The sequence below is a fragment of the Crocodylus porosus genome, unplaced genomic scaffold, assembly GCF_001723895.1.
Source record: "Crocodylus porosus isolate Cpor-Errol unplaced genomic scaffold, CroPor_comp1, whole genome shotgun sequence".
In the NCBI taxonomy this organism is placed as follows: Eukaryota; Metazoa; Chordata; order Crocodylia; family Crocodylidae; genus Crocodylus; species Crocodylus porosus.
In genome coordinates this window covers 7,353,428-7,380,711 of record NW_017728947.1, presented here as the reverse complement: position 1 = coordinate 7,380,711, position 27,284 = coordinate 7,353,428, and the positions used below count along the sequence as shown (strand labels likewise).

The following is a 27,284-nucleotide window of genomic DNA, read 5'->3' as shown; positions in this document are numbered from 1 at the left end:
AGAGGAAGTAATACTGCTGGAGCTGGTAGAACTAAGTTCTGTAAAGGTCATGTATATAAGACTGTTCCTATTCACTAGGTAGTTTGAGACTCTAGCATCTAGTGATGAAAAATGAGCTATAAAAAGGCAATGGTACTTTAGAGCAAGTAGTAATACAGTAGCTGGTATAAGGAAACAAGTCTGTATTTGAGTATGTATGCATGCATCCACAGGTTATTTTAGCTAGTATGAGTCGGGAAAGCTAAGTGTTTTAATTCAGTTAGTTGGAAGGATTCTGTATTCAGAAAAAAAAATAATATTTTTGGGGAAATTCTCAGCAGAAGTTATCAGTGATTTAATCTGATTATTGTAGAATGTTTTCTTGAAGTGAATTCTGTGCCAGTTTATCTAAATTCAAATAATTATGATGATACATATCAGTCACAGTGAATAGAGGTGGAATTACTGGATCAACAACCACTAATTAGATTCATAGATGCATTAGGGAGAGGAACTAAAGATAACTCAGAGGCCAGAGGTATACAGAACAAATGATCTAGGTAAGACAATGTTATCCAGTCATCTTTGGTGCAGTCAACCATAGTCAAACTTCAAAATTCCTCCTAGGCCACCATGTGCCCTTTTCTGCAAGCTTTTCATTGCCAAGAGAGTGAGGAGGAGTATGATCTGTGGACTGTTTACTATAGTTCACCAGTGGTCTAGGATCACAGTTTTTGTGTGGGGGCAGGGCTGGGCTGGTGCTTTTGCCTGCAGGAACAGGGGCTCTCAGCAAGGGATGGGGAGAGGAGAGGGAGTAGCTAGCACAGAGCTGCTTTTGAATGGCTAGAGTTAGGGAGGGTAGAACGAAGCCCTCTCGCCTCACAGCCCCTCCACCCAGCTACTCTGCCCAACACTTTCACAAGTACAACAGCATCTAAGCTATTAACCTTAATTAAAAAAACCCTATACACATACTTTAAACTATTCCCTTATTAACAGCTTCTTGGGATGCCTGTACAATCTAGGACATGTAAAACCTCACAGACAGCCAAATCCTCATTCAGTGTATGAAGGTATCCTTACCTTACACAAGGTAAGGATATGATCTACATTGCACCATGCTGCCTTTGTTCCATTCTGCATCATCCCTAGGTTTATCACGTTACACTAATACTGATGTCTGTACTATGGACTTATGAAGTATGGATTAAAGCAGGCAAGAAACTATCCCTGAACTGCAATGCCACCCTAAAATAACCAGTCAGCTTAGAAGACACTCACACAGAGTGACTCACTGGATTTCTCCAGTGAATGAAAATGAAAGGTCCTATTACAAATGGCCTGGAAGTCTTCAGAGTGCACATACTCAGGCTAAATCCCTGACTGCCTATACCAAGATTGGCAACTTATGGCTTACAAACCAGATCCAGCCTGTGGAACCAATGAATCCAACCCATGGAGGTACAGCCTCAATAGCACTCAGCAGTGGGAGGTTTCAGCTGCAGATGTTCTCCTTATGCCTTTGCAGAGACAAGTGACACTGGCTGCTGGGTCCTAGCACCAGCCCATCTACCCACTTCTAAGCCATGGTAAGTCATTCTGGCCCACAGCTAGAAAAGACTGCCTACCCCTGACCTGTAGTACTAGAGTGCTGACTCATTTGTGAACTGGGCAGGGACACAGTGACTACCATAATGGAAAGTTGTATGTGTTCAGCAGTATACAGCAGGTAGGGTCATACTCAGCTCCCTTTGAACAGTCCTGTTTTAGACTGAATTCCTCTGTTATTGTAAAGGCATTTGAATGGTCTTACCTTTAGGGTAATGAGTCTTAATCGGTAATCATCTGCTTGTATGACATGGTTAACTGTGATTTCTATTCCTTCATAGGTGACCTGATCTTCTGGCCAGTATTCAGTACATTTCTGTACAAAACATAAAATAAATGCATTTAAGCAGATGGTGAAGGAGGTTTTCTTTACTATTCTGAAATTGGTGAAGTTCCTGCTCACAGGAATAAGAATGGAGATTGTTTCCATACTAAGATGTAACACAACTTTTCAGTTTGAAGACAGGGGCTACATTTTAAGGTTCTGGTCTTTTCATTCAAACCACTTTTGGTGTTCAATAAAAACTATTAAATATACTAAATAAATAAATGCATACAGTACCACATTTAAATGTGCAAATCCTGGCCTGTGTTTGTGCAATGTGAAATAACTGCTCATTTTGAAGGTTCATTTGGAATGTCAGTTGGAAATGTGGCTGCATCCTGTGCATGCATAGTAAGCTTATTGTTATTATAATGATTAATAGTTATTAATGTCCTACATTTTGATTATTAATATGCCTGTGCTGTGAATAAATTGTTATGGAAATATACAATGCAACTTTTCTGTTGATAAAAAGAGCTGTTACTCCCTGAATTTAAAACTGTAATCTGCATGCCTTTTTGCACAAAAGGACATGGTTAGAGATGCCTTTGGAGTATAGTTTATGCATGAAAATCCATTTTGAAATTTTAAAAAAAGGATATCAAAGCTTAGGAATTGAAAGAAAGCAACAGAGGAAAGTGATTTCAAAATACTACCTGTAAATCAGTTTAACCACAGTTGTTCTTTCAGAGCAATTCATTATGTTCAAAAGATCTATAAACTATAATGCACATTTAGGGTAAAATGTGGATTTTTTCCCAGAGCCCTCAGCAAGCGGTAACAGAAAGCAGCACTATTTTGGGGTTGGGGGCATGGTACTGGGAAAGACTGGGTCTTTCACATGCAGTTTCTTCCTGCTTAGTGTATGTGAGGAATATAGGGACTCTGTACCACCCAGAAGCATGGCAGAGACTGTGACATTTATAAACCTTCCCTGTAAACTGGTGTGTATTAGATGGGACCAGATAATTGTTTTCTCCCTAGCTCTCTGAAAATGGCTCCCCTAGGGTAAAGAGTGAAAGCAGCAAGGCTACTATTGTGGGAAGTCTTTGCAAGGCTGTATAAAGGAAGCAATAGAAGCTGCTTGTAAAAAACTTCCCCTCTCAGTACCTCTGCAAACACCATCCCAATTTTGCCTTTCATCTTTAATTTAAGGAAAAAGTTAAAAAAAAAATCAAAGCATGAGAAAGAGCAGCAACCAAACAGTGTTACTGGACCACTTCTCTGTTGGTGTAAACAGGTGCTGTTCCTTCCTTGGAACCGCCCAATCACCACCAGTACTGAATTTGGCCCATTATCTCAATGTAAAATTATTTACACAGATTGCATTTTTCCCCCTTCTCCTCCTCCAAAATTGCAGAATCCATTGTAAAAATTGTCAAATGCGCCAGCAGCTATCAATAGCACAGATGCTGTACTGCTGAAATGAGTGGAGTAAGGCCGCCCACACATTTCTGTGGGCTGTCTGTCAGTTAAGATTGGATGCGACACAGGTACTGAGATACTGAGCTGTTCATCCTCACATTAGCAAAGTCATTGCCTACAGTAGGAACACAAAACCTCTTTTACTAGCGTCATGGCAGAACAAAGGTTTCAGTTCTGAATCTACACACCTTTGAGGCCTAGTGTTCTTAGCTTAACATGCAGGAAAAAATGGGACTATAGGAAGATGTTAGGATGAAAGATCCTACCCTATATTTAGGGCTGAGATTTATGGTACTATTTAATTGCCTCTGTTAAGATGTATAGGCTGCAGCAAGCAAGCTCCACTACTGTGGTAGTAGAAGCATTGCAGCACAGTGTTTGCTGAGGCTAACTTGACAGAGTAGAGTCTGTCAGTGATGGCAAACAGGAAACATTGATGCAAAGTTTATTTTGCATCCTTGTGTGACGTTCCAGTTCTAAAAACAACAGTGAGCAAGCTATATAGCAGAAAGACAGTCCAGGACATTATCTCCTCTTCGGCTCGTCTCCCTCCTCAGGTCTCCATGGGTGAAATTTTCAAAAAAGCCGTATGCTTGAAGAATCCAAATCTCTCTTTCAATTTTTTTACATTTTTATTTGCCTTGTCTATGCTCTGAGCTGAGCCCTCGATTCCCAGGAAGAGGCACAACCATAACAACATAAGAAATGCTATACTGACCAGTGGTCCATCTAGCCCACTAGCTTACCACTGACAGTAGCAGGAGTGGACACTTTAAACTGGATATATATAGAGTGATCTATTCCCTGCCATACCTCCATGGCAGCTACCACTATTGGTTTAGAAATGCTACAGGATTCATTCCTGGCTGTTCTGTTGAATAGTTGCTAATGGATCTATCATCCATGAATTTATCTTGTCCCTTTTTGAATCTAGATCTACTACTGCCATCCACCACTTCCTGTGGGAATAAGTTCTTCAAGTTAACTATGCGCTGCAGAAAAAAGGACTTTCTGTTGTTAGATTTAGACTTGCGTCATGCAAATTTCAGTGGGTGCTTTCTACTTCTAGTAACCTGGGACTTGGTGTATTAACAGTTCCCTACTCACTTTATCCACAACGTTTACGATTTTATAGACCTCTATCATATCCCCGCTCAGTCTGCTCTTTTCCCAACTAAACAGTTCTAGCCTTTTCAGTCTCTCCTGGCATGGCTGCTGCTCCATACCCCTGCTCATCTTGGTTGCCCTTCTCTGTACCTTTTCAAACTTTACTACCTCCTTTTTGAGATGTACCCCACTTACTTACTCCTGCTTGTGCAGGCCAGATCCCAAAAGGAGGTGCTGTAGCTGCCTTAGAGGGGCCCTGATGCGCATCAAGAACCACATCTGAAATTCAAGCCTGAGAGCAGGATTAGGCTACATTTTCAGGGCTTCTAATAAGGTGTCTACATTGCTTCATTTCTGAGATGGGGTATGCAGAGTGCGTGAACTAGCGTGGGAAGGCCATGCTTCTTGGTGGTGTTTATAGACTTAGCACAGAGGCAAGACAAACGAGCTCTTAAGTCACTTTTGAGAAGAGGATTAGAGGTCTAAATCATTTTTGCCTTGCCATGCTGTGATATATAAATAGCTGTAAAAATCTAGTGCCAAGTCATTTTTGAAAACAGGACATAGACCCCTAAGTCATTTGGACACTTCTAAAAATTTTAGTCTAGATTTATTTCTGTCCTCAGGTTGGTTGCTTTTACAAATTTTGGTCCTTCTACAATTCACATGGCAACTTTTCAGGGAAGTCTGTGGCATGAAGTAATGATATTGGCCTCAGAACCCCAAAATAGCTGTCATGCAAACTGTAGAAACACAGGACTCTGTGGACAGAACTGTGCTGGGTGGATTGGTAAAAGTAATGTGCATAACCACTGTGGCAGGCCAGTGGGGGGCAGTCCTGTGCTGAGCCATCCGCCTCAGTGCACCCAATCCCTAAACCACACTTTGGGTGCTTCCCCTGGGGCAGCAGGGTGCAGAGCCCCAGTCCACAGGGCAAAGCCTGCCACCACCCCACACACAAATCCAGGAGGCACATGCCCCCTATGCCTCCCCCAGAGGTGTGCACAACCATGGGGACCTGCTCCTTCTCCCCCCACGCCCCTGGACGAGCTGTCCGCAGCTCTCTCCCATGACTCACACTGGTTCTAGGGCCCCATTCACCCCAGCCACTGCCCCTGCCCCATGATGCACCTCACTGCGAGGGCCTCAATCTGCACCCCGTACACCCCTTTCCTCTCCCCCCACCCCTCCCCCTCCACAGACTTACCTGCTGGGTGGTGTCTATGTTTATGTCTATGTGTGCATCTGTCCCTCACTCCCAAGCCACAGCCCCACAAACCTTGCTGCTACCCCTCACTCCTGACCCACAGTACCCCACATCCTGCCAGGGCATGCGGGGACCCCCCTCTCTGGGCTCCAAACTCCCCCCCCTACACACACCCCCCTCCCCCAACCATGCAAAGTACCTGCATAATTTTAATTTTTTAGTTGTGTGATTAAAATCACGATTAATTGCGACTAATTCTTTAATCACGCCAGCAACTAATCGCAATCAGATTTTTTAATTGTTTGACAGCCCTAATTCTAATCAGATCCAATTCTAGCAGATGGTGATTAAAGAAAAAAGTTTGATACATCTTAATTGATTCCTGTTTTTTAGGAAAAAAAGTTTGATACTTCTTAATTGATTCTTGTTTTCTAGGAGCACTTCCTAAAGGCATCAAACAACAGGGACAGTCCTTCTTATCTAAATCACTTTTAGTTGCTGCCTCTCAATAACCAGGATGTCTGATGATTCAGACCCAGCTTCCTGGAGGGAAGGATACAGGAGAAATAATGAAATACAGATATTTAAATAGAGAAAATCAATAGGGCTTGAATCTGGTAGCATCCTGTTTTTTGAAAACTTAAGAAGCGACTTCAAAGAGCAATCACAGGGCATTGTAGCTTTGGCTACTCAGTCAACTTTTACTAAGTTGTTTCCAGGGACCTGGCATTAGTGCTGGAAATGGAGGCTGCCATGTAGGATAGAGACTCAGTTCACATGTAAGTTCATTACCTCGTTCATCTCTTCTATATTGGTAATCATGACAATGATAGGAGAACACTCTTGCCACACCATTCTCCAGAAATCACTGACAGTATTAACTATGGGTCCCTGAGTGGCAATATATACTTTTTCCTCTCCTCCGTAGCCCTGCCAACAAAGCAACAATAAACCAGTATCATTATGTGTGCCAAGGCCTTAACAATCCAGTCTTTTCCCAAGGACAGCTACCATTGGCTACAATGGGATTATTACTTGTGTATTTATCGTTCCACAAATTACTGTGCTGGTTCTCCTCTCATTCTTTTACACACACACACACACACACATGCACGCACGCACGCACGCACACATGCATGCAAGCCAAAAGGTTTGATTTCAGGATGTACAAGCTGCTGGCATTACTATAGTAATGGAAACAACTCACGCTATGATAGTCTTTTAGTGACCTGAGATGAAGTCCTGAAGGCATTATTCTGGCATAATGCCAATTCACCTCCTCTCTCTAGCCGGTAAGAGTTCTGCTTGGTTCAGGCCAGTGCAACAGAGAACTCCATGTAAATTTAAAAAAAATGGAGGAACCATATTTCTGTTTGGTCTGAACCTTTACAACTGTGCTCTGAGGGCACGTCTACATGTGTGCCTTAATGTTCATTAGCCTATTTTAATGTGCATTAAAATGTTACTAAAAAGTCATGCTATTTAGTTAATGTGCATTAAGACAAGTGCATGAGAATTTTCCTAAGACCTCACAAAGAAGGGCACCTATACACGAGTGCGGAGGCTGTTTCAATGCACTGGAATTCCAGCGCATTGGAGCAGACTCAATTAATCGAGTCTGCAGGAGTGTAGCAATTGCCACACTGCAGCAGCCTTCTGCATCTTGTGTATCAGCATCCCTGCACTTAAAAATGTCAAGCTTTAGTTCAAGTGACCCCCACTGCCATTTTTATGTGTGGGAACACTGATACAGGAGATGCAGCGAAGTTTTAATTAAAGCAACCCCCACCCCCCAAGCACATGTAAACATGCCTGGAGGTACTAGATTTAACACATTAACTAAATGTGCATTAACGCACATGTAGATGGGTCCTGAGATCCTGTTAGTAATATTAAAAAAAACAAAAAGAGAGAGAAAAAGCCATCAAACCCAAAACAGGTTTTAAAGAACAAGAGATATTGTGAATGTTCTTATGCTAGTAGTGGCTAACAATATTATACTGACATAGCGAGTTGCTGAATTCTTACCCTGATGTAGTTAGCATTGATGTAAGAGCTAAGAGGATCATCTTGATCGGTTGAGGTAAGGCACACTCTGCTGTGAGGATCTGAAAAGTATAAGGAATTGGTTAATAATTATTAGTCAAGATGACCTAAGAATATTTTTGAGTCTTGAGTAATACAGCTAGTCACCCAAACACATTCATTTGTAGGTACAGCAAATATCAGTGATATTCAAAGGTGGATATTGGGAAGCCATACTGCCACTGATGGAAAGAAAAGGTTTGGCTCTTCAATCAGCCTCTGAACCTTCATAATTGCCCCTGACAGAGATAATATGACTTGAAGATTCCAAAAATTACCATGGTAGAGCATAATTGTTTCCCCAGTTCCAATAAGGCATTAGTTACTGCAATCTAATAACTGCAATCTAAATAATAATAATATAAAAAAATACTGAGAATACCTTAGGAATCACTGACATTTTTCACAAGCAGTTCCCTTTTCAAATTGCACCATGTGTATCAGCGTCACTGTGCTAAGAAATGGCAGTGGGGGCACTTTAACTAAAGCTCATCGAATGAGTTTTAGTTAAAGTGCCCCCACCACCATTTTTCAGTGTGGGGACACTGAGACACATGATGCTGGAATCTGCTGGAGCATGGTAATTACCATACTCCAAAAGACTTGATTAATTGAGTCTGCTTCAACATGCTGTTGGAGCAGCCATGGTGCATGTATATAGGTGCCCATAGAAAATTAGGGTTGGAAGGGACTTCAGGTCATCTAGTCCCTCCCCTTGCTCAAAGCAGGACCATGTGCAACTATATCATCCTGACAGGGCTTTTTCTATCTGGGTTTTAAAAAACCTCTAAAGATGGAGATTCTATACACTGTCTGGGTAGCCTCTTCCAGTACTTTACTACCCTCTTCATGAGAAAGGTTTTCTTAATATCTAACCTAAACTTCTTTTTTTCCAGCTTAGTGAATCATAGAAAATCAGGGTTCAAAGGGTCTTCAGGAGGCTATATAGTCCAACCCCGTAATCAAACAGGACCATCCTAAATTAGATCATCCCAGGCAAGGCTTTGTCTAGCCAGGTCTTAAAGATCTCCAAGGATAGAGTCCACAACTTCTCTGGGTAATCTCTTCTAGTGTTTTACTACCCTCCTAGTAAGAAAGCTTTTTCTAAATATCTAACCTAAACTTCCCTTGCTGCAACTTGAACAATCTAGTTCCATCTTCTTTGGAACCCCCTTCAGGTAGTTGAAGACTTCTATTAAATCCCCTCTCAGTCTTCTCTTCTCCAGACTAAACAAGCCTAGTTCCCTCAGCCGCTATCCCTAACTCATGTGCCCCAGCCCCCAAACCATTTTCGTTGCACTCCACTGGATTCTCTCCAATCTGTCCATATCCTTTCTGTAGTGTGGGGCCCAAAACTGGACATAGTACTCCAGATGTGGCTTCACCATTGCTGAATACAGGGAAGAATCACTTCCTTCAATCTGCTGGCAATGCTCCTACTTATTCAGCCTAGTGTTGTTAGCTGTCTTGGCAACAAGGGCACACTGTTGGCTCATATCCATCTTATTGTCCATTCTAACCCCCAGGTCCTTTTCTGCAGAGTCGCTGCTTAGCCAGTCAGTCCCCAGCCTGTACTGGTGCATGGGATTGTTCTGTCTCAAGTGCGGGATTTTGCACTTCTCCTTATTGAACCTCATGAGAAGTTACAGTCATTTGTTTTTATTTATGCTAATTTAATGACTATATTCATTAAATGATTATTTTAGCAAACTATTTTAATACCGTTAGATTTGTTTATTTCTATCATCGTACTACATAGGAGCCCTCGTAAACAGTGACTTCAGTGGGGCTTTTTCCTGAGGAAGGACTGGATAGAATTGAGGCAGGACTTTTTAAGTTTTATAAACTTTACCTCTAACCTTATATTTTGGTTATAAATTAAGGCCTTAGGTAGACATACATGTTACACTGCTTTATAAACTCAGGTATAGTTAAAGCTATATTATTCTATTAGGGTAGATACATTGGTATATTGTATTGTACCAATTATTATATTGGTAGAGTTCATTCCTTTGGTAAAAAGCTATGTTAATATAAGCACCTCTGCCATGCACATGACAATTGTACCAGTACAACTATTTTTGTAAAAATGTAAAAAGGGCCCCTAACTGAAACAGCTGTATCACAGCAAAACCAGTGTGTAGACCAGGCCTAGATTAACAGTGCTTCTGTTAGTCAAGTACCACAAAAAAGCTAATGTTATAACTACTCTATGAAGTTATATTTTTCTGTGAAATTTCATAGGACCCTTCCATAAGGAAGAAGGTTCAGACTGTCTGTGCAACTTGCAAACTCAACAGCTTGTGAAACATCTGAATTAATCAGATTAATTTGGAACTTCTTCAAACATAAAACACCCCTCCCCCTCCACCAACAAAGACCCCTCAAAACCATCTCTACCATCACCACTAACAAAACTGGGAATCTGCAAAAGAAATTACTACAAAATAAATATATATTAGCTGAATTAGACCTTATTAGCATGTCTGTCACTGAGTACAATTAACTCTAGGGTTGGAAGTAACTGATCATTATGTTAAGTGCCTGCTTACCTTTCAGTGATAACTGCCTCAAAAACTTCTGGAGAATACAGCTGGTTAGAAAATTGTAGGTATTCAAAAAAATAGGGCAACATGGTTTGCTTTCATTGTTGCTTTCATTATCAAAAGCCTGCTGCTTCCTGGTATAAACTGAATGTCATATTTGATTGCCATTGTGCATGGTAGCATGGTCAGCACTTCCTTCCATTACTCCTTGGTGCAGGCCAGAACTTAGAGGGGCCTTGGGGGGTGCCATAAGGCAGCAAAAGTTGTGTTTGATTAGTCTGGAAATTAAGCAGCGAGTGGAATCAGTAGACCTGAGCCCAGTCCCTCACCACTTAAGCCTGCAACATTATGTTCCCAACACTTTCTTCTCTTTGGTGCTGTGGACAGTCAAATAACTCACTTTTGTGACAAGAAGGGAGTGAAGAGCTCTGCTCTTAGGTCTCCTCAGTGCCTATACCATTTTTCATTCCTAAACTAACATTGGGTGTCTTCCAATTTTAGGGACACAGAACAATATTTAAAGAATTACAGTAGAGGTGATAGTGGTGGATCCTTTTACATACTAGGCTCTAGTCATCCTTATCAGGCCAGTGACATAGGGATGTTAACTTCGATAGGTACAGCTCATTCTGAAATCAGAAGCTAAATACCCTTTGCAAACAATTTTGACTCAAGTAATTGTTAATTTTCAGATCCAGTCAAGAATTGGGAACCATTTTTCTTAATCGAGACAAAGCTCAGAAATAAGAATGACTGTTAGCAGATTTTGGAAAACTGAGCCTGAGTTCATATCTTACCTCAGTCTTGGGGAAGATCTTTGAGAAAATTATCAAGGAGCACATCTGCGAGGGACCAGAAGGGGAGATCATGCTCAGGGGGAACCAACATGGATTCATTAAGGGAAAATCCTGTCAGACTAACCTTATTTCCTTTTATGATCAGGTAACAAAGTCCTTGGACAAAAGCGTGGGGGTGGATGCTGTCTTCCTGGACTTTAAGAAGGCCTTTGACACTGTCTCTCACGCCATTCTCATAAGAAAACTAGGTGACTGCAGCATTGATGCCTACAGTCTGATGGGTGACTAATTGGCTGGACGGTCACATAGAGAGTGGTGGTGGACAGGTCGTTTTTGACCTGGAAAGATGTGAGCAGTGGGGTTCCCCAGGGCTTGGTCCGTGGGCCTGCACTGTTCAACATCTTTATCAATGACTTGGACAAGGGGTGGAAAGCACGTTGTCCAAGTTCACTGATGACACCAAGATGTAGGGTGAGGTGGGCACGCCAGAAGGGACAGACAGAATCCAGTTAGATCTGGACAGGTTGCAGGGGTGGGCAGATGAGAACAGGATGGAATTAGAGGCGGACAAGTGCAGGGTGCTACATCTAGGGAGAAGGAACCAGCAGCATACCTACAGGCTGGGGAACTCCCTTCTTGTCAGCACAGAGGCAGAAAGGGATCTTGGAGTCATTGTCAACTCCAGGTTGAACATGAGCTGCCAATGCGAGGAAGCTGTCAGTAAGGCTAACCGCACCTTGTCTGCATCCACAGATGCATCACAAGCAGGTCCAGGAAGGTGATCCTTCCCCTCTATGCAGCATTGGCCAGGCTGCAGTTGGAGTACTGCGTCCAGTTTTGGGTGCTACACTTCAAGAGAGATGAAGAGAGGGTCCAGAGGGCCACTTGCATGATCGGGGGCAGCAAGGCAGGCTATATGAGGAGAAACTAGAGGGCCTAAACCTGTTCAGCCTCCACAAGAGAAGGCTGAGGGGATCTGGTGGCCATCTACAAATTCACCTGGGGGGATCAGCAGGGAATAGGAGATGCCCTGTTCCTCCGGGCACCACCCAGGGTAACTAGGAATAACAGCCACAGGTTGATAGAGAGGAGGTTCAGGCTAGATATCCGGAGGAATTACTTTATGGTTAGGGTGGCTCCTACCTTGGGGGTCTTTAAGAGGAGGTGGGATAGACACCTGACTGGAGTCATGTGATCCCAGCACCCGTTCCTGTCCAAGGCAGGGGGTCAGACTTGATGATCTGTTTAGGTCCCTTCCAACCCCACCTACTATGATACTATGATAACAAAATACCTGGAGAGTGACCTAAGGAGGAATTAAGTAGAATATAAGGGGACAAATCAACAGGGACTTGATTACAAAGGTGGCTCATGCCATTCCTTATGCCCTCCCCCCAAAAATGCTAAAAGCCACTCCAAAAATCAGGCTACTTTAAAGTATTTCAATCTGGGTCTCCAAAGTGGAGGCACTGAACATCTTAACTCGTGTTTGAAAATCTACCTAGCTCCATCTATATAGTGAGTTAATGACTGAATCATGAATCACTCAAACCATCCACATATCTTCACAGAGAGGTTCTGAAATGTTTGGTCCCAGCTGGAAATGTCCAAATATTACTCAAAAGGCCAATCTGCATGAGATTTCTGGAATTCTGAGAGCTGGAATTTGATATAAAGCCCATTCTTCCATGATTTCCAGTCATGTGGAATAATCTGATTTGTATGGATAAGCATATATCTTCTTAACCTTTGCCGGAGCTGAACTAGCACTCTGAACCACCTGCGCTGCCCTGAAAAGGTCACAGTGGTGATTGGTGATCTATTCAACACGAGCTAAAAGTGAATGAGAGGGATCTGTGAAAAATGTGCAAGTTCAGATCATTGTATCCATTTCCAAAGCTTCTTTAAATATGACACAACAGACAATGGTGATGGTTCTAAAGTTAATCCTAAACAATACATTTCTTAAAATCTTGAATTTTGGCTACAGATAAAATGCCACCAATGTAAAGAAAATAATTTATTGTAGCTTCTCAAAGTGAATGAAGCTTTCAGGAGCCTCTCTAATTAAAGCACCCACAGTATGTCATGTATACAGTGTCCTGCACTTCTAAATTCTGGCTTTAACTAAAGCTTGGTTGATAAGCCTTAGTTAAAACACCCTCCACCACCATTTTGAAGTACAGAGACACTGAATACGGGAGACACAGGCTATAGGCACCCTATGTGGCTAACTCATTATATTTAAAAAAAACAACCTTAAAAGTGATTTATGTGTTTTGTAAATGTGACCTTTGGTAATAATTGTCAAAGCATGGTAAAAATATCCTGAAAAGGAAAGTTTTTATAAAAGGTATTCTAAAAAATGAAAGAAAATAATACTGAAACTTTGATGAATACTGCATCATTAATTTGCAGAATTATAAAATAGTTTTGGAACTTACTTGGAAGAATTGTTTTGTAGCGATTCTTCCTCACTAAGCCTGGAATATCATATTCCTTTGGATCAATAAAGTTCATTGGGATTTCCTATTGGAAGATGCACAGTAGACTGCATTAATAGATTCACAAGAGGAAAAAAACCCAAACTATTACATCTTGACTATGAAGGCGAAGCAGTAATGAAGTCAGCTGAGACATATGGCACAGTACTTCTAGCAATTTACCTCCACAACATGATTGATGGTTTCCTTTTTGTGTCCATGGCTTTCATTTCTCAAATTATGAATACGAAAATGCTCCTGATGACTAATTCATTGAGTAATGCATACTACGGCATTATGTTAGTGCTTAATATTATTAGGACTGGATTGGGACATTAGAAACAGACCTGAGCAAGGAACAATACTTAACTTCATGCCACACGAGCAGCCCCAGAAGCACTATATCTCAGGACATGAACAGATGAAATCAATACAGTATTTTAAAAGGTGAAGATGGAGACTGATGATGGATTCAGCTGCACCACACTAAATATTGGGTTTGTCTACTCCTATCCTGTAATATGTGAAGTTAGATCACAATAATTCACTTCTTGTTTCATTCAGAGGTAAAATTACTGAGGTTTGCTTTCACTTACTGCAGAATAAGAGCAGACAGGCAGGACAATTATACCAGATCTACTAACGCATTGTTCATGAGTGGCAAGTCCTCCCTGGCAGCTGTTAAGATAGCGTAATTGTACCTGTGCCTTTGGGTATGCTGCTCTGAAGCACAGCCCTTACTGTTTCTTCTACTTAGTAAGGGTGGAAAGTAATAATTTCTTATTGAAGTGTATCAGTAACAAATTATAACATTTTTCTTAAGAGCTCAGAGGTAGGGCTGTGTGAAGCTTTGGTCCCTGATTCAATTTGGCAGAGATTCGGCCCGATTTGGTGGCCAAATCTCTGAATCTGAATCAGATCAGAGGACCCTTTAATCCTTCGAACTGAATCGGAACCCTCCAAATTGATCAGAAAGATTCAGAGGTTTGGACATAGACACAGGTTTAAATGTTTTTTTCTATATACCTTAAAGTACCAGGTGGCTTGTGACTGCTGCGATGCTGGGGCGGATGGAGTGTGGGGGGTCTCCAGAACTCTCAGCAGCAGACCAGCACTTCTGGTCCACTTCTGGGTCTGCTGGGGAGCGCATGGGGGGGGGGGGTCCCCACGTCCCCCCCACCAGCTCAGCAAATGGTCCCTCCTCGGTCTGGGGGAGGGCACCCAGCGCCCCCCTGCAGCTGATTGCTGAACCAGGAGGAGGCGCGGGAAGGTCCCCCAGCACGCTCCCCAGCAGACCTGGAAGTGGACCGGAAGTATTTCCAGTCCACTGCTGAGCACATGGAGGGCCTCCTGCACTCGAATCAACAAACTGAATCACTGTCCCTGATTCAGGCTGACTCCAAATCCAAATTGAATAGGGCCCGCTTTGCACACCCCTACTCAGAAGCACTGGCCAGTGAGTATGGAGTGCTGGAATCAAGTAATAACCCACTTTTTACTCCCTTCTTATCTGGCTAGCCCTATCTCCCTCTTTTGCAAGCAGTACTAGCAAAATGGGTGCTGTACACACCCTGACATACACTACTATAGTTCAAGTAGCTCACCGTCATTCTTCCTTCCTCACTTACCCAGATTTGCAGTCCAAGTTACTAGTCTGTTGTAGCAGGAAAAAAGGGTTAATGCAAGCACTCTAGTCATTCATCATGACTGCATCTGGAGGTAAATCAGCAAACTGAATTACTGGGCACACCTGCAGTGAAGTTAAAATGTGCTGCAAAAGGGGTTCTGAATTACAACTTAGGGGTGTACTTTCTCATAGCTGAAGGAAAAGGCAGGGAGACTTTTTGTTCTCAAAAGGGCTTTATTGCAACTGCTAACGCAGATGGCTGACAACTTCTTGTTGATGCCATTTCCTCATCCCTCAGGAAGGGAATTAACTCTTCCTACGACATTTCCATTTTCTACAATAAGGGAATCCAGGAGGGACCAGGGTAGATCCAGAGATATTTAGGTGCCTACACAACCAATGAAAAGAATGAGAGGTTAGGCACCTAAATCCCTTTGGAGATCTGGCCCTAGAACTTCATTCTTGGATCAGGGAGAAAGCTGTTAAACTAAATCCTAACCAACACAATAAAAAGTGCTTCTTGGAGACTCCAGGGAGAAGCCCTGGGTTTTGTTCTTCTGAAAAGAAGAGCAGAACTGAAGAGAAACCCCAGGAGGAAAAGAGGACATGGTATTGATAACCAGTATTGTTTGTTCGTCTCCTTTGGGAATTTAAGGACCTTCATATCCTGGAGGGGGCAGCTGAAGGGCTGAGTCACAGCAAACATAAATAATTGCAAGGCTTGGAGTGGCAGTGGGTGCCAGATGAGGATGGAAGTCTACAATGCCATGCTATGCATGTACTGGGTGATTATGAGTCACCCTTCCTCAATGCTGTCCCATAAATAAGAGTGCTTTTTAAAAATGGTCCTGTACATGGCTACTGTTCAGAAACCTCCACATAAGGGCGACTCCAGGAGACTGGTAATGGGAGATGGAGCCTTTTGCTTGACAGATTTGAAATTCAGGGTTTGTTGGGAGCTATATGCTTACTGGCAATAGCACGCATAATTAGCATGCTGGAAGCAAAACAGCCTCAGGAGGGAGCTGAGGACTGCATATTATGGTTGAGGGGGAATTCTGAGATGCAGTCCCTCCAGGACAGGGTGGAGATACACTGACAAGGCTCATTCTAGTTCTGCCTGTTTTCCTTCTTCTGCATATAAACAAAATGTTCAAGTCTTCAGGATTGTTAACCTCCTATCTTTGCTAACAACAACAACACTAAAAAATTAAAGAAGTAGACAAAATTAGACAGAATGGAGACCATAATTTTTGTGGTGGATTCTGCTCCGCATATGCTCTGTTTTTCTGATCTTTGCTTTACCTAATATTTTTATATTCAGCCATGTGTTGTTTTTTCTTGTTTTCCCTATCCCTTTTAATCAGTGATTTCGAGGAAGGATGGGGTGAAGCTTGACAGAAGGGCCACATCTTTGTGCTTTTCTTTAATGGAACATTTGCAAACAAAGCCTGTACACATTAGCTCCCATTTGGTCCTATAGAAAATCCAGCGATTTAGGGGTTCTTTTTGACAGACATGCAAGTTAAAACTGGAAACAAAACTGACCAGAATTTCTTCTTGCAGCCAGAATCATCAGCTAGCATTGTTTAGAATGTATCTAAGAATTAGTTGTATTATGACCAAAAAAAGAAAAGAAAAGAAAGAATCCTTTTTCTTCCCCCACAGCCAAACCTTGAGATCTCTAATTAGCTTGTCTTCAATGGGAACTAGGGACTGAATGAAAACAAAATGAAAAATAAGTAAGGACTACAGAAGTTTGGTGTTGTATCTGGAAACTGGGGCTCAAAGACTCTTCTTTGCTTCTGTTTGTGAAGGGGAAGAAAACCTACAAATTATTGGCAGAGTGGGGAGTGGATGGGGGAACTCTGGAAGGTCAGTCCATTCTTTTCATGGTTTCTCTAAAAGTCCTCTGATGTCAGGGAGTGGGTGGGTTAAAGGGATAGATGCGTAACATGCCACCTTCCTGCTGATCTGGTGGGACTCTGTGCTTAGGAAAATGCTGACTAGGTTAGCATTAATTTATTTTGTTCCCAGCTGTGTGTTCTACAGCAGCCCAGCATGAAAAGAGGCGTGGAGTTTGGTGTGGGTGAAACAGAAAAAGGACCTGATTACTTGACACCTTTGCAGCCATGCAAAGTGGGCGTAAGAGCCTTCTAAATCAATCCTCCACTCTCACACACCCATTGCACTACTCTGAACATACTCTGTCCTGGCAAAAATGACAAAGTTCAAGACTGTGGGGATTTAAGCAGTTGGGAAAGAAGCAGCCATGGAGCCCATAGAAACTGAAAAGCTGCCGTGCAGTTAAAAGTAGTTGGCCTTTTCTTGTTTCTTTGATCTGTAAGCAGTGTACCCATATTTAATCCAAAAGTGGGACTAGAAATCCTGTCTCCAAAATTAAGAATTGATATATAAGGTCAGGAAAAATGTTATAGAAAGAACATCAGGGGAAAAGTTTTAGACTCACACTATCAACTAAAAGAGCAGCTAATCCCTCACAAACACTTTCTAAGGGGATGCAAAGTCTCTGTGACACAAAAATCCTGTTCTTCAATCAGTCTGATAACATTCTGCCAACATGTACAATGGACATTCTGGGTTGAATTCAAGGGAGGATGAAAGACTGTAAAATTGCAGTTAAAAAGTAACGTCCTGAGGAGGAAAAAAAGAAGATACCTGAAACTAAAGCTGGACTAGTGATATAGCTTGCAAATAGAGAAACAGCAAAAAGCTTTCAAACACAGGCATGTCGATGTATATTTAACATGGAGGCTAAATAAAGCACTTTACTATGAAAAATGAAGTGTTAATTCATTTGGTCTTCCAGAAGAACTCACTGAAGGTCCTAGAGAGGCTCCCAGAAAGGAGGCAATGTCCCATTTCTCAGATGCCATTGACATCATTTCTCAGAAACCGAGAAGTCAAATACTCACAAAAAATTCTGCTTGGAGTATGAAAGGATCTAGTGCTTTCTTGTGCAGCTCCTCTTCAGTAAGGATGCTTGTTGCTGTTTGGAGATATTCTCGGGCTGACTGTTCTCTTGGGGACATGATGTAGCCAAAGCCTTGCTCAGAACAGCCTGGAGTGCACATGTCCAATGTGAGTGAGACATTCGACCCCCTCCTGCAAAAGAGGGCAGCATGTGAAAACATGAGGTTTGCAGATAGTGTGGAAGACCCTATAATCATTAAAAACACAATTACTTTCTATTTGGCTTCACACACTTTCACTGAGGCAAGGGTGGCTTTGATGGTTTCAGTGCGGGTTTCTGAACTTTTATTAGAGGCTGCCTACCATAGAAAATGCTGACTGGTTTCTGACATTAGGCATCAAGAATCAGTATAGCTGAATCAGTACTAAAGACAGTTTGGTGGCAATTGTAGGCAAATGTTCAGCATTTGGGCTGCCGATGGCCATTCTTGACTTGTGGATATTTGTTAGTGTAGGCAAGATCTCCTGCCACCCGTAGGAACATTTTCAAAACTTGAGGGACTATAGTTAGGCAGCGTTCTGCTGATTTAGCTACTGAAACAGAAGCAACCCACTTCTCAAAGGCACTAAGCAGACAGCTTCAGGGAAGGTGCAGCAGTCTTCCCGCAATTTAGACCACACTTATCTGGATGCCTAAATATGGAGAGAGATACTTAATATTAGCCACCCACACTTGAAAATGTGTTTTTCTTTTTTATTAGGCCAGACCCATCTTCCTTATGTATGACAAACAGTTTTTAAGTATTAGTCCAAGTGATGTAATGGGGGAAAAAACAGTTAGTTCATTCAACATGAGTAAGGATATGGAAATCTAATCTCTTAGGGTGGATCATCTCTTTTTGAAAAGGTTTTCCTCTACCACAACAGAAGTGGATAAAGGGAAACAGATGTAAACCCCATCCCATTAACAATTATGTTAGTATAGCAACTATTATAATCTCTATAGTTTATTCAAGCAATAGAATGAAAATGTCGAAATACTTTGAATTTGCTTTGCACTAGTAGTAATGAAAGAGAAGTTTTAATGTCTCCTGAACTGATCCTATATTGCTGATTGAATAGATACAGATATACAGCCAAATTTCTGAAAGTTTCACAAACACAGTCAAAGATTAAACTCAAATGCCCTCAGTGAATCTGTACTGAAAGAAAAGCTTTTAAATATAATACGATAAGCTGACTGCTCTGACTCTATTGTAATGCTCTATATATAGCCCTGTGACAGATGTATTTGACTCCTTCTCAAACTGGCAGTCTGAGGCTACTGTGGAGACATGTTCCTTAGTTGCTGGAAGTAAATATATATATATATATTTGTATGTTTATGCATGTGTGTATATGTATGATTCAAGGGTGAAAGAGGAGCTCAGTTTACTGACCAAGTAATAGTGTTGCTGATCACCAAAAGTCATCTGACCTAGCCATCTCTGAGTGAGAGTACCCCAACACAAGCCATAGAGGAAAGACCTTGGATGAGACAAAAAGCTGAAGTACTAAACACAGACTGTCACTGCATATTTAATGGTAATTTCCACAAAATTCTGGCATGTTAACTGAAATCCCGGTCAAATTCCAGTTCTGATAACTTATAGTTTACCTAATTATAGTCTCTCATACTGTTTCATTTAAAGAGTCATTTTTACTCTCTGTCCTAAAGTGCTGTGTAGTGTTCCTGGCAGCTACATAAGGATGAGCGTGTTTTGTCACGAAAGTGATTACATTCTAGTTGTGGCTGTAGTAATTACAGTTCTTTCAAGATAATGGGGGCTACATATGTAAAGGCTGTCATCTTTACCTTCACATACAAGAAAATGAGAGAATTCCTCCATCTTAAAAACAGAAGAGTGATGTTTGAAATGAGTGATAGCAGTGATACAAATATAAATGCTATTAGTATGGATATTATTGTATATTATCTATTTTATTCTTTATTCTATATGTTATTTAAGTAATAGAATGAATGGAGTGCCTTTCTCGGGTATAAATGGCATCTGGTTCAGGTGAATGAGTGGTGGAAATTGGTGAAGAGGAAGGATGGATAAGAGAAGGGGTGGACTGATAATTTAACACAATAACATGAGAATTGAGACTGCCTAAAGCTTGCTGTGAGTGAAACAGTACTCCATTTTCCAAGGATTTTCCAAGCACGCATTTATGTTGGGACTACTGGATTGTTTTATTTTCCAAATGCACACACTTTTTGTAGGAGAAGGACTCTTAGGCAGTTACCTCCTCTTTTCCCAGAACAAGTGACTTAACAATCTTATTATTGCTGCAAAATCTATATTGACGTTAATTACTTCTGATGAACAAAACTGGTTTGTACATTTCTTACTGGTGAGCTGTAACCTGACAAAAGAGCAGCAATAAATCTTTCTATGAGTAAGTGTAGAAAGCAATCAAGGGAAGGTGGCATGCACAGATGACCATACTGTTCCTGCTGAGAACAATGACAAAATGTTCACTGAATTATATGCGCACCAGGTCATGATCAGGTCACTTACTTCACATTTTAGAGCAAGAGAACAGAATAGACAACTTAGGGTGTTTTACGGCAAAGAATGTAAAAATGTATTCAACGTTAAGACCTAAAAGCATTCTAAACCAATCTAAATGAAGCCACAGAACTCTGAACTACAGAAAAACTCAAAAGTGTTTCTATCATTTAGCTTTGAAAATTCACCATGTAGCAGACACTTAAACTATCTAATTTATTTTGTGTACATCCAGAGTTAAGCTTCAGATGGTGAATTAACTATTAGCTAACATCTCTGGTAAAACCTGATAATACCGGAATAAAACTGGACAATGTTTACTACAGCTACAACCTTTGATAATCTTATTCCTAAGATCACCGTCTTGGCTCTCAAACAAAGTTTTTGCAGAGCTCACCTGTCTAGGATTTCCATCCGCAAAATCCTACTGTATCTGTTTGACAGGGACAACTGAAAGAAAGAAAGACAGGTGGAAAGAGAAAGAGATATGGGCAGTGAAGAAACTGATAAGACTCAGGCTGCCAGTGACTGCACTGAGATGAAGAGGAAGTTGGATAAGATCCTTATCTCAGCCTCCTCTGTAGTAATCAGATGTGCTGACCTTGGTGTATTTCAGTGCAGCCTCATTCCTCTTTCTGTTACACACACTCTGTCTTCAGAATGTCACAGTGAAACAATCCTGAGCATGAATGTCTCAGACATAATTCAGGCCAGCTGAACACTCAGTAACACCTTCAAAGCTTCTTTCACTCCACTGCACACATCCTACAGTTCAGGTACATCCCTGACCCTTCTGCTTGCTAAACAATGCCAGAAATATGGATGGAAAAAAAAAAAGAAGGCCACAAAGGCCAACCCAATGGCCTTCCTCCATCCTTTCATTTTAAAACTCTCTCCCCCTCCTTCCTCACCAGAGCAAATCCCTGTAAGAAGTAGACCTGCCAGTCAGAAGTAAGAAGTAGCACAAGGAATGAATATTAAATTAAATCCATAGCTGTTCTATCAGGTTATAGGCCAAAGGACATTTTGACTTTGGGAGCAACCCACTGATAACACCATTACTGCAAAAAGGCAAGACATGTATAATAGTTAGTTTCTGGAAAAGGAGTAATCCATGAACATTAGTGGCACTAAGCAGTAAAATATGGGAAATATTTGAATTGGAAACAATGACAGACAGCCTTATAGCAAAATCTATTAGATGTTATAGTTACCATTTTAGGTAATGAGACCTTGACCAAACACAAATGGGTCTTTTAGATGTAACTAGTGACATGCATGTGTAAGTACACGTATGTTAATAGTTAATATAGCTTACAGCTGTGACTAGGTCTGTAAACAAAAAGAAAATTAAATTAGTAGGCTGTGCAGCACTGGCATTACAAAATGAAACACTATAATATCATTATACTACTAGTCTGGTCCAGTTTGAAATTCAAAACTCAGTACATCTGGTAAACTGGTCCTCCTAAATTTTTTGCCCCTCCCAACAAAACTGTCCTACCTTTCTTGCAACCCCACAGATTTAACTGTTAGAGTTGTTGGATCTGTCTCTGCTTTGATGTCCATTACACAGTCAAAGACTGGTGTTTCTGGTACTGGATCCAGATCTAGAAAGTCATCTTCATTTTTATCCTCTGTCCACTCTGAGTATGTGAAGGAAGGCTGGCGGCTCACAGACTGGCGCCTGTCCTCTGGTAGTGGAAAGGTAGGGTCCCGTTGGGCTTTCAGGAGATGCCAGATCTGGAGGAAATAGACATTTTAAGACATTCTGTATACTATTTGAACTTCTGTGCATTCTGAAGTATCCACCTTTCAGGTAATAATCCCATAGACTCCAGTATAATGGAACTGCGCTAAAAAGAACAGGAAGTCCCATACAGGAGTGACTTTCCTGCATACATTACAGGACCACATACCTATGGTAACACTGCTTTCTGATACAGGGGGTTCCACGGAGCCCAACAGGTTTCATTCGGGAACACAGTGGAAGCATCCTATGCTTGTGACTACTGCACGAAAGCCAATGTGAAATCGCTGTCCTTTTGTTTAAATAATCAGCTTTCACAGACTGCTAACAACATCAAATCCTCTGGGTTATTCCACATTTTCTGACCTTTTCCTGATTCAGAGGCCATCCATGTAGGATTCAGTTAGGTTTAATACAGGTAAAAGCCAGTTTCCCAAATAGCAAAGCTTTGGTGATCTAGTGCTGTATCCCAAATTCATCTCTCAACCAACACTTAAATTTTAAGAAATCCCCATTTTACACAAAAGACGTCCTTTAAGAGTTTCAGAAAACTTGTGCAGTCTTCAGTCAGCCATAAATCCCATTTAATCTTTTGGTCTACAGAAGATAAAGTATAATACATGATGTGAAATAACGTTGTGTTAAATTAAATAAACACGTAGGGTAAAACTTAAAGGGTCAAAATGACCCAAATCTAAAAAAACACTGAGTCACAGATTTTAAGGACAGAAGGGATTTTTTAATGTGAACTTCTCTGTAACACAGGCCCAAGACTTCAACTAGTAACAATTGCATCAAGTTCATTCCTACAAGCAACATTCACCAATGCAAAAGCATTAATTGCCAATCACATATTTTGTTAATGTAACCTCACTGCTCCTAAATAAAGTCTATGGCTCAGGCAGTTAGTTCCCCCCAGTGCACTGACTTTCAATGGAATTTAGGTGCCAAGTACATGGAGTTGCACAGACACTGTGCCACACTGTACAGCACAGAAACATTATAATGGACTGTTTGCACTCTGAAACAAGCCTCAGTTGAAAAGTTTCAGTCCAGATATGAACCTTGCCACAGGTCTGAGGCATTAGGATTGAGGGTTTGGGGCTGAGTTTATCTGTATGGATAAGACAAGAAGAAATGTCACTCAAGCTCATTTGGGAAATTCTTGAGTGTCTTCCAACATGCCAAGCAGCTTTACCTCGCTTTTGAGATGAGCAGGATCACTCAGCATCTTGCAGGATAAAGCCTTTGTTGTGTTTTTAATATCATTTTAAGGGGACATGGTCAAATTTAAAAACCATGTAATATACAAGAGTCAAGTCTATTTCCCTACATTAATACAAAACCTAAAATACGAAGATTTCAAAAGCCATTTTGTTTTCCCTACGAGCAGTCATCCTTCTTGCATTTCTCTCAGCCTGAACAATGAAAATGAATGAAGCAAGGTGTTGCTTCTGTTTGCATTCAGCTTCAACACGGGGTTCTCAGGAGCCAGCAGAACACTTCAATACTTGATTAAAAGACATTGCAAGAATGTGGGGGGGGGACTAGGGGGGTGACCACCAGTATTGTTTAAACAAATCTGTCGACATTGTAATTACCAAAAACCAGGGAAGTGTGTTACTTACTATTGGCTTTATGCTTCGTAACAATTTGGGGCCAAATTTGAACTAAGAGCGTTCTTTTAAATTGGGCTTGAGGGATGATTGGCCAGAAGATTAAAGATCTGAGTCCATTATTATTTCCATAATTCTAGCTCTGGTACATACATGAGTCCCATTACTGTAAAGTCTGAATTCTTCACACTAGGGAATGTAGTTCTCCTCTTGTGAGGTACAGAGGAGCTATTATTATTATAATTCACCCCTATACAGAGGGCAGAGCACAACACCCCTGCACCACTTAAACACTATGACTCCTTTGGAGTGCTGGCTGGCCACACTGGGTGTGCTTGCCAGTGATTTAGTAGGTTGAAAATCTGAAGGATTATAGAACTTGTCTGTGAAACAAGGGAGGTTTTCTCTAGGCTGTAGGTGACGGGTGAGTTAAGAATCACCAGGAGGCTCAGGGAAATTAATTTATCCTTTAAATTAAAGAAATGATAAATAAATAAATAATAGATTAATTAAATAGGCAGCTTTGAAACTAGCAGCTCCAGGATCTGGGACAGAATTCAATAAACTGATTCAACATAAATCAGTGAAGTCTGATACTACATCCATCCAGGTTTATCTTAAACTGGTTTTGGCCATTTGAAAGTGGTTTATATGCGCTGAACGCCTGTTGTGTTACAGGTTTGAACCGGTTTCCAATCACTTCTATCGGTTAATGTGTAATTCCTGTCCCTGGCCCAGGTGGTCAGTGCTAAAGAGGCTATGTGCTGACTTTTGGTGAAGTGGTAAATGTCTAGCCAAAAGCTGTCCCTTATGTGAAGAAGGATCCAGCGCATCCCTCAAAAAGCCTCTCTCTCTATGCTAGCACTGCTATACATCAATGGCCAAGAACCCGTGTTCTATCACCCGGCATCACAAATTGGGTTAAGATTATGCAACAAATACAGGGTTAGGGATCCTCCAGTCTTTGCAGTAGAGCTGGGGTCTGGATTTCAGTCTGTCTTTAACACACATACATACAGTTCATGGGGGCTTAACCTCAAGGTGTCATCTGAATGGCACCCAAGGGTCCAGCACTAAGAAAAGTGAGGGACTGACTCAGCCTTGTTTCCAGACAGCCTAGGTTGTAGCAATTTTTCTACAGTCTAGTGGGTACAAAGGGGTAGTGGGACAGGTAGAGTATCCTCCCTGTGAGGAACACCTCTAGTACAAGCAAGTCAGCATACTAAGTACAGAGTGAATTTCCCCAACTCCATCCTGCCTCCACAAAGAACAGGGAGTATATGAAGTTAATGTGGGCTGGAGGAGGAAATGCTGGACTGTGAGCAGGCATGTCAGGAGCACATTAGCACAATGATATTGTACCTGCAATGGTCCTTAGAGACCAGTGAAACAAAAGCATAGGTCAGATTGGTCACTTAAGAAGCTGCTTCCCTTTGGTCTCTTATTGTACTGGGACAACAGTGGAAAGGATTTTCTTCTGATGAAAGGTAATTTAATCATAAATGCACCCATATGCCCAGAAGATATCCCCTTCTAGCCTGTTCTCTATGCAGATCCTTTTCCATGCAGCAACACAATTAAAGAACCACAAGGAACAATTGAAAGAAGCTTGTTTGAGATGAGCTGGGGTAAAAAAACTACAGAGAAACCTGTTTGTGAAATAGCACATTATACCACAGCTTAGGGCTCTAGAAACCTTGCCAAAGCCCATTGTTTGCAATTATTTTCCAATTTCTTGCTAAGTAAAATTATTGTTTACGCCATACTGTTTTGCAAATGCCTACAACAGCAGATGTTTTCAGATTGTAAATCCCGTGTGACCAAGCATGAGAAGGAGTTGCTGGGGATAGAGAGGCTCTGTGACCTCTATGTTTGTGGAGCACACTCTGCTTCTAGTGAAATTCATGGTTATGCAGTAACTATGCACTGCCTGAGTGCCTGTTAACTGAAAACAAATTACAATCTATGGTCCCTAGAAAACTTGATTAAAAGGGAATTATGTTATAATGCTGCATTGTTATACAAAAGTTTCAGAATGTTTCAGTGTTTCAAATGACTGGAATATGTCAAATCTGTTCTCTTTCCCTAAATTATAAACCAGGGGTAGGCAATGTTTTTTGGCTGGACTGCCGAAAAAACCACAACGTCTACCTTGGATGTGCTGGAGTGCAGGCATGCCAGAAAAACAAAATGGGGGTAGGGGGGTACATGGCAGGACACACTGCATATTAGTATAGTTAATAATTATAAATGTTGCCTTTGTCACTGTGTATTCCTTTTTTGTTGAGCATGTTGTAATGAGAGAGAGAGAAAAAAGACAAATAAGAGAAAGAGGAGAGCGAGAAAGAAAAAGGAGAGCAGAGAGAGAACCAGACACACGCACACAGAGAACCACATGCACAAACACAGAGAACCAGAACACACCCAGAATAGACACATGCACACAAACATCCACACAGACACACAGAACCAGACACACACAGAACCAGGTGCGCAGGCACACAGAGCCGGGTTCCTGGGCCACTGGCCCAACAATGCCCTGGTCCCGCCTGAGGCCCTGTGCTTCCTTAGGGAGCCAGCCACCTGGGCTGCAGCCCAACTGGCTGAGGCCCGGCTTGGAGCCTGCCCATCAGCCCAACCACCTACCCACCCTGCACAGCTAAGCCTGCAAAGGTGTGGCACTCCTGGCAAGGAGTAGTGCCAGCCTCATCCTAGGGGTTGGGGTCCAAGTGGGTGGGAGTCAGGAGGGCTCAACAGCCGAGCCAGGGCCACTTGCAGCCGGGAGACTGCAAACAGCTGCTCCAGGCTCCAGCATCAGTTCCACACCAGCAGCTGCACACGCGCCTCAGAGCAGATGGTGGGGATAGGGCCTGAAGCAGCACAGGCCTCCTGCTGTCTGCTCTGAGATGCACGTGCAGTCGCTGTCAGCATGGAGCTGATGATGGGGCTGTAGAGCTTGCTGCAGCTGCCCAGAGCCCAGGCTGGCTACAAACAGCTGTGCTGGGCTCCAGAGCCCAGTCATCAGCTCTGTGCCAGCAGCATAGGAGAGGCTGGGGTTGCATTGCCTCAGGTCCCTCACCCACTGTCCACCCCAAGGTGCATGTGCACCTGCCAGTATGGAGCTAATGCCAGAGCAGATGTTTGCAGCCTCCTGGCTGCGACCGGCCCAGGCTCTGCGTAGCTGCTGCCAACCACAGAGCCCAGTTTGCTTGCAGCAGGGCTTGCAGGTGCCCAGCTACC

The 27,284-nt window shown here is 42.0% G+C and overlaps 1 protein-coding gene across 9 annotated transcripts in view; it reads right to left on the bottom strand.

The window, feature by feature from the left end:
- PTPN5 (protein tyrosine phosphatase, non-receptor type 5) overlaps positions 1 to 27,284 on the bottom strand; it is a 138,571-nt gene that overhangs the window by 16,947 nt on the left and 94,340 nt on the right. For all 9 annotated transcript variants that reach the window (XM_019552226.1, XM_019552221.1, XM_019552220.1 and 6 more), the window contains 6 exons: positions 22,183 to 22,421; positions 18,126 to 18,315; positions 13,524 to 13,608; positions 7,680 to 7,759; positions 6,444 to 6,581; positions 1,793 to 1,903 (listed from right to left, as the gene is read on the bottom strand). In XM_019552226.1, the coding sequence (XP_019407771.1) occupies positions 1,793 to 1,903; positions 6,444 to 6,581; positions 7,680 to 7,759; positions 13,524 to 13,608; positions 18,126 to 18,315; positions 22,183 to 22,421 (843 nt within the window). The remainder of the gene's footprint in view (positions 1 to 1,792; positions 1,904 to 6,443; positions 6,582 to 7,679; positions 7,760 to 13,523; positions 13,609 to 18,125; positions 18,316 to 22,182; positions 22,422 to 27,284) is intronic.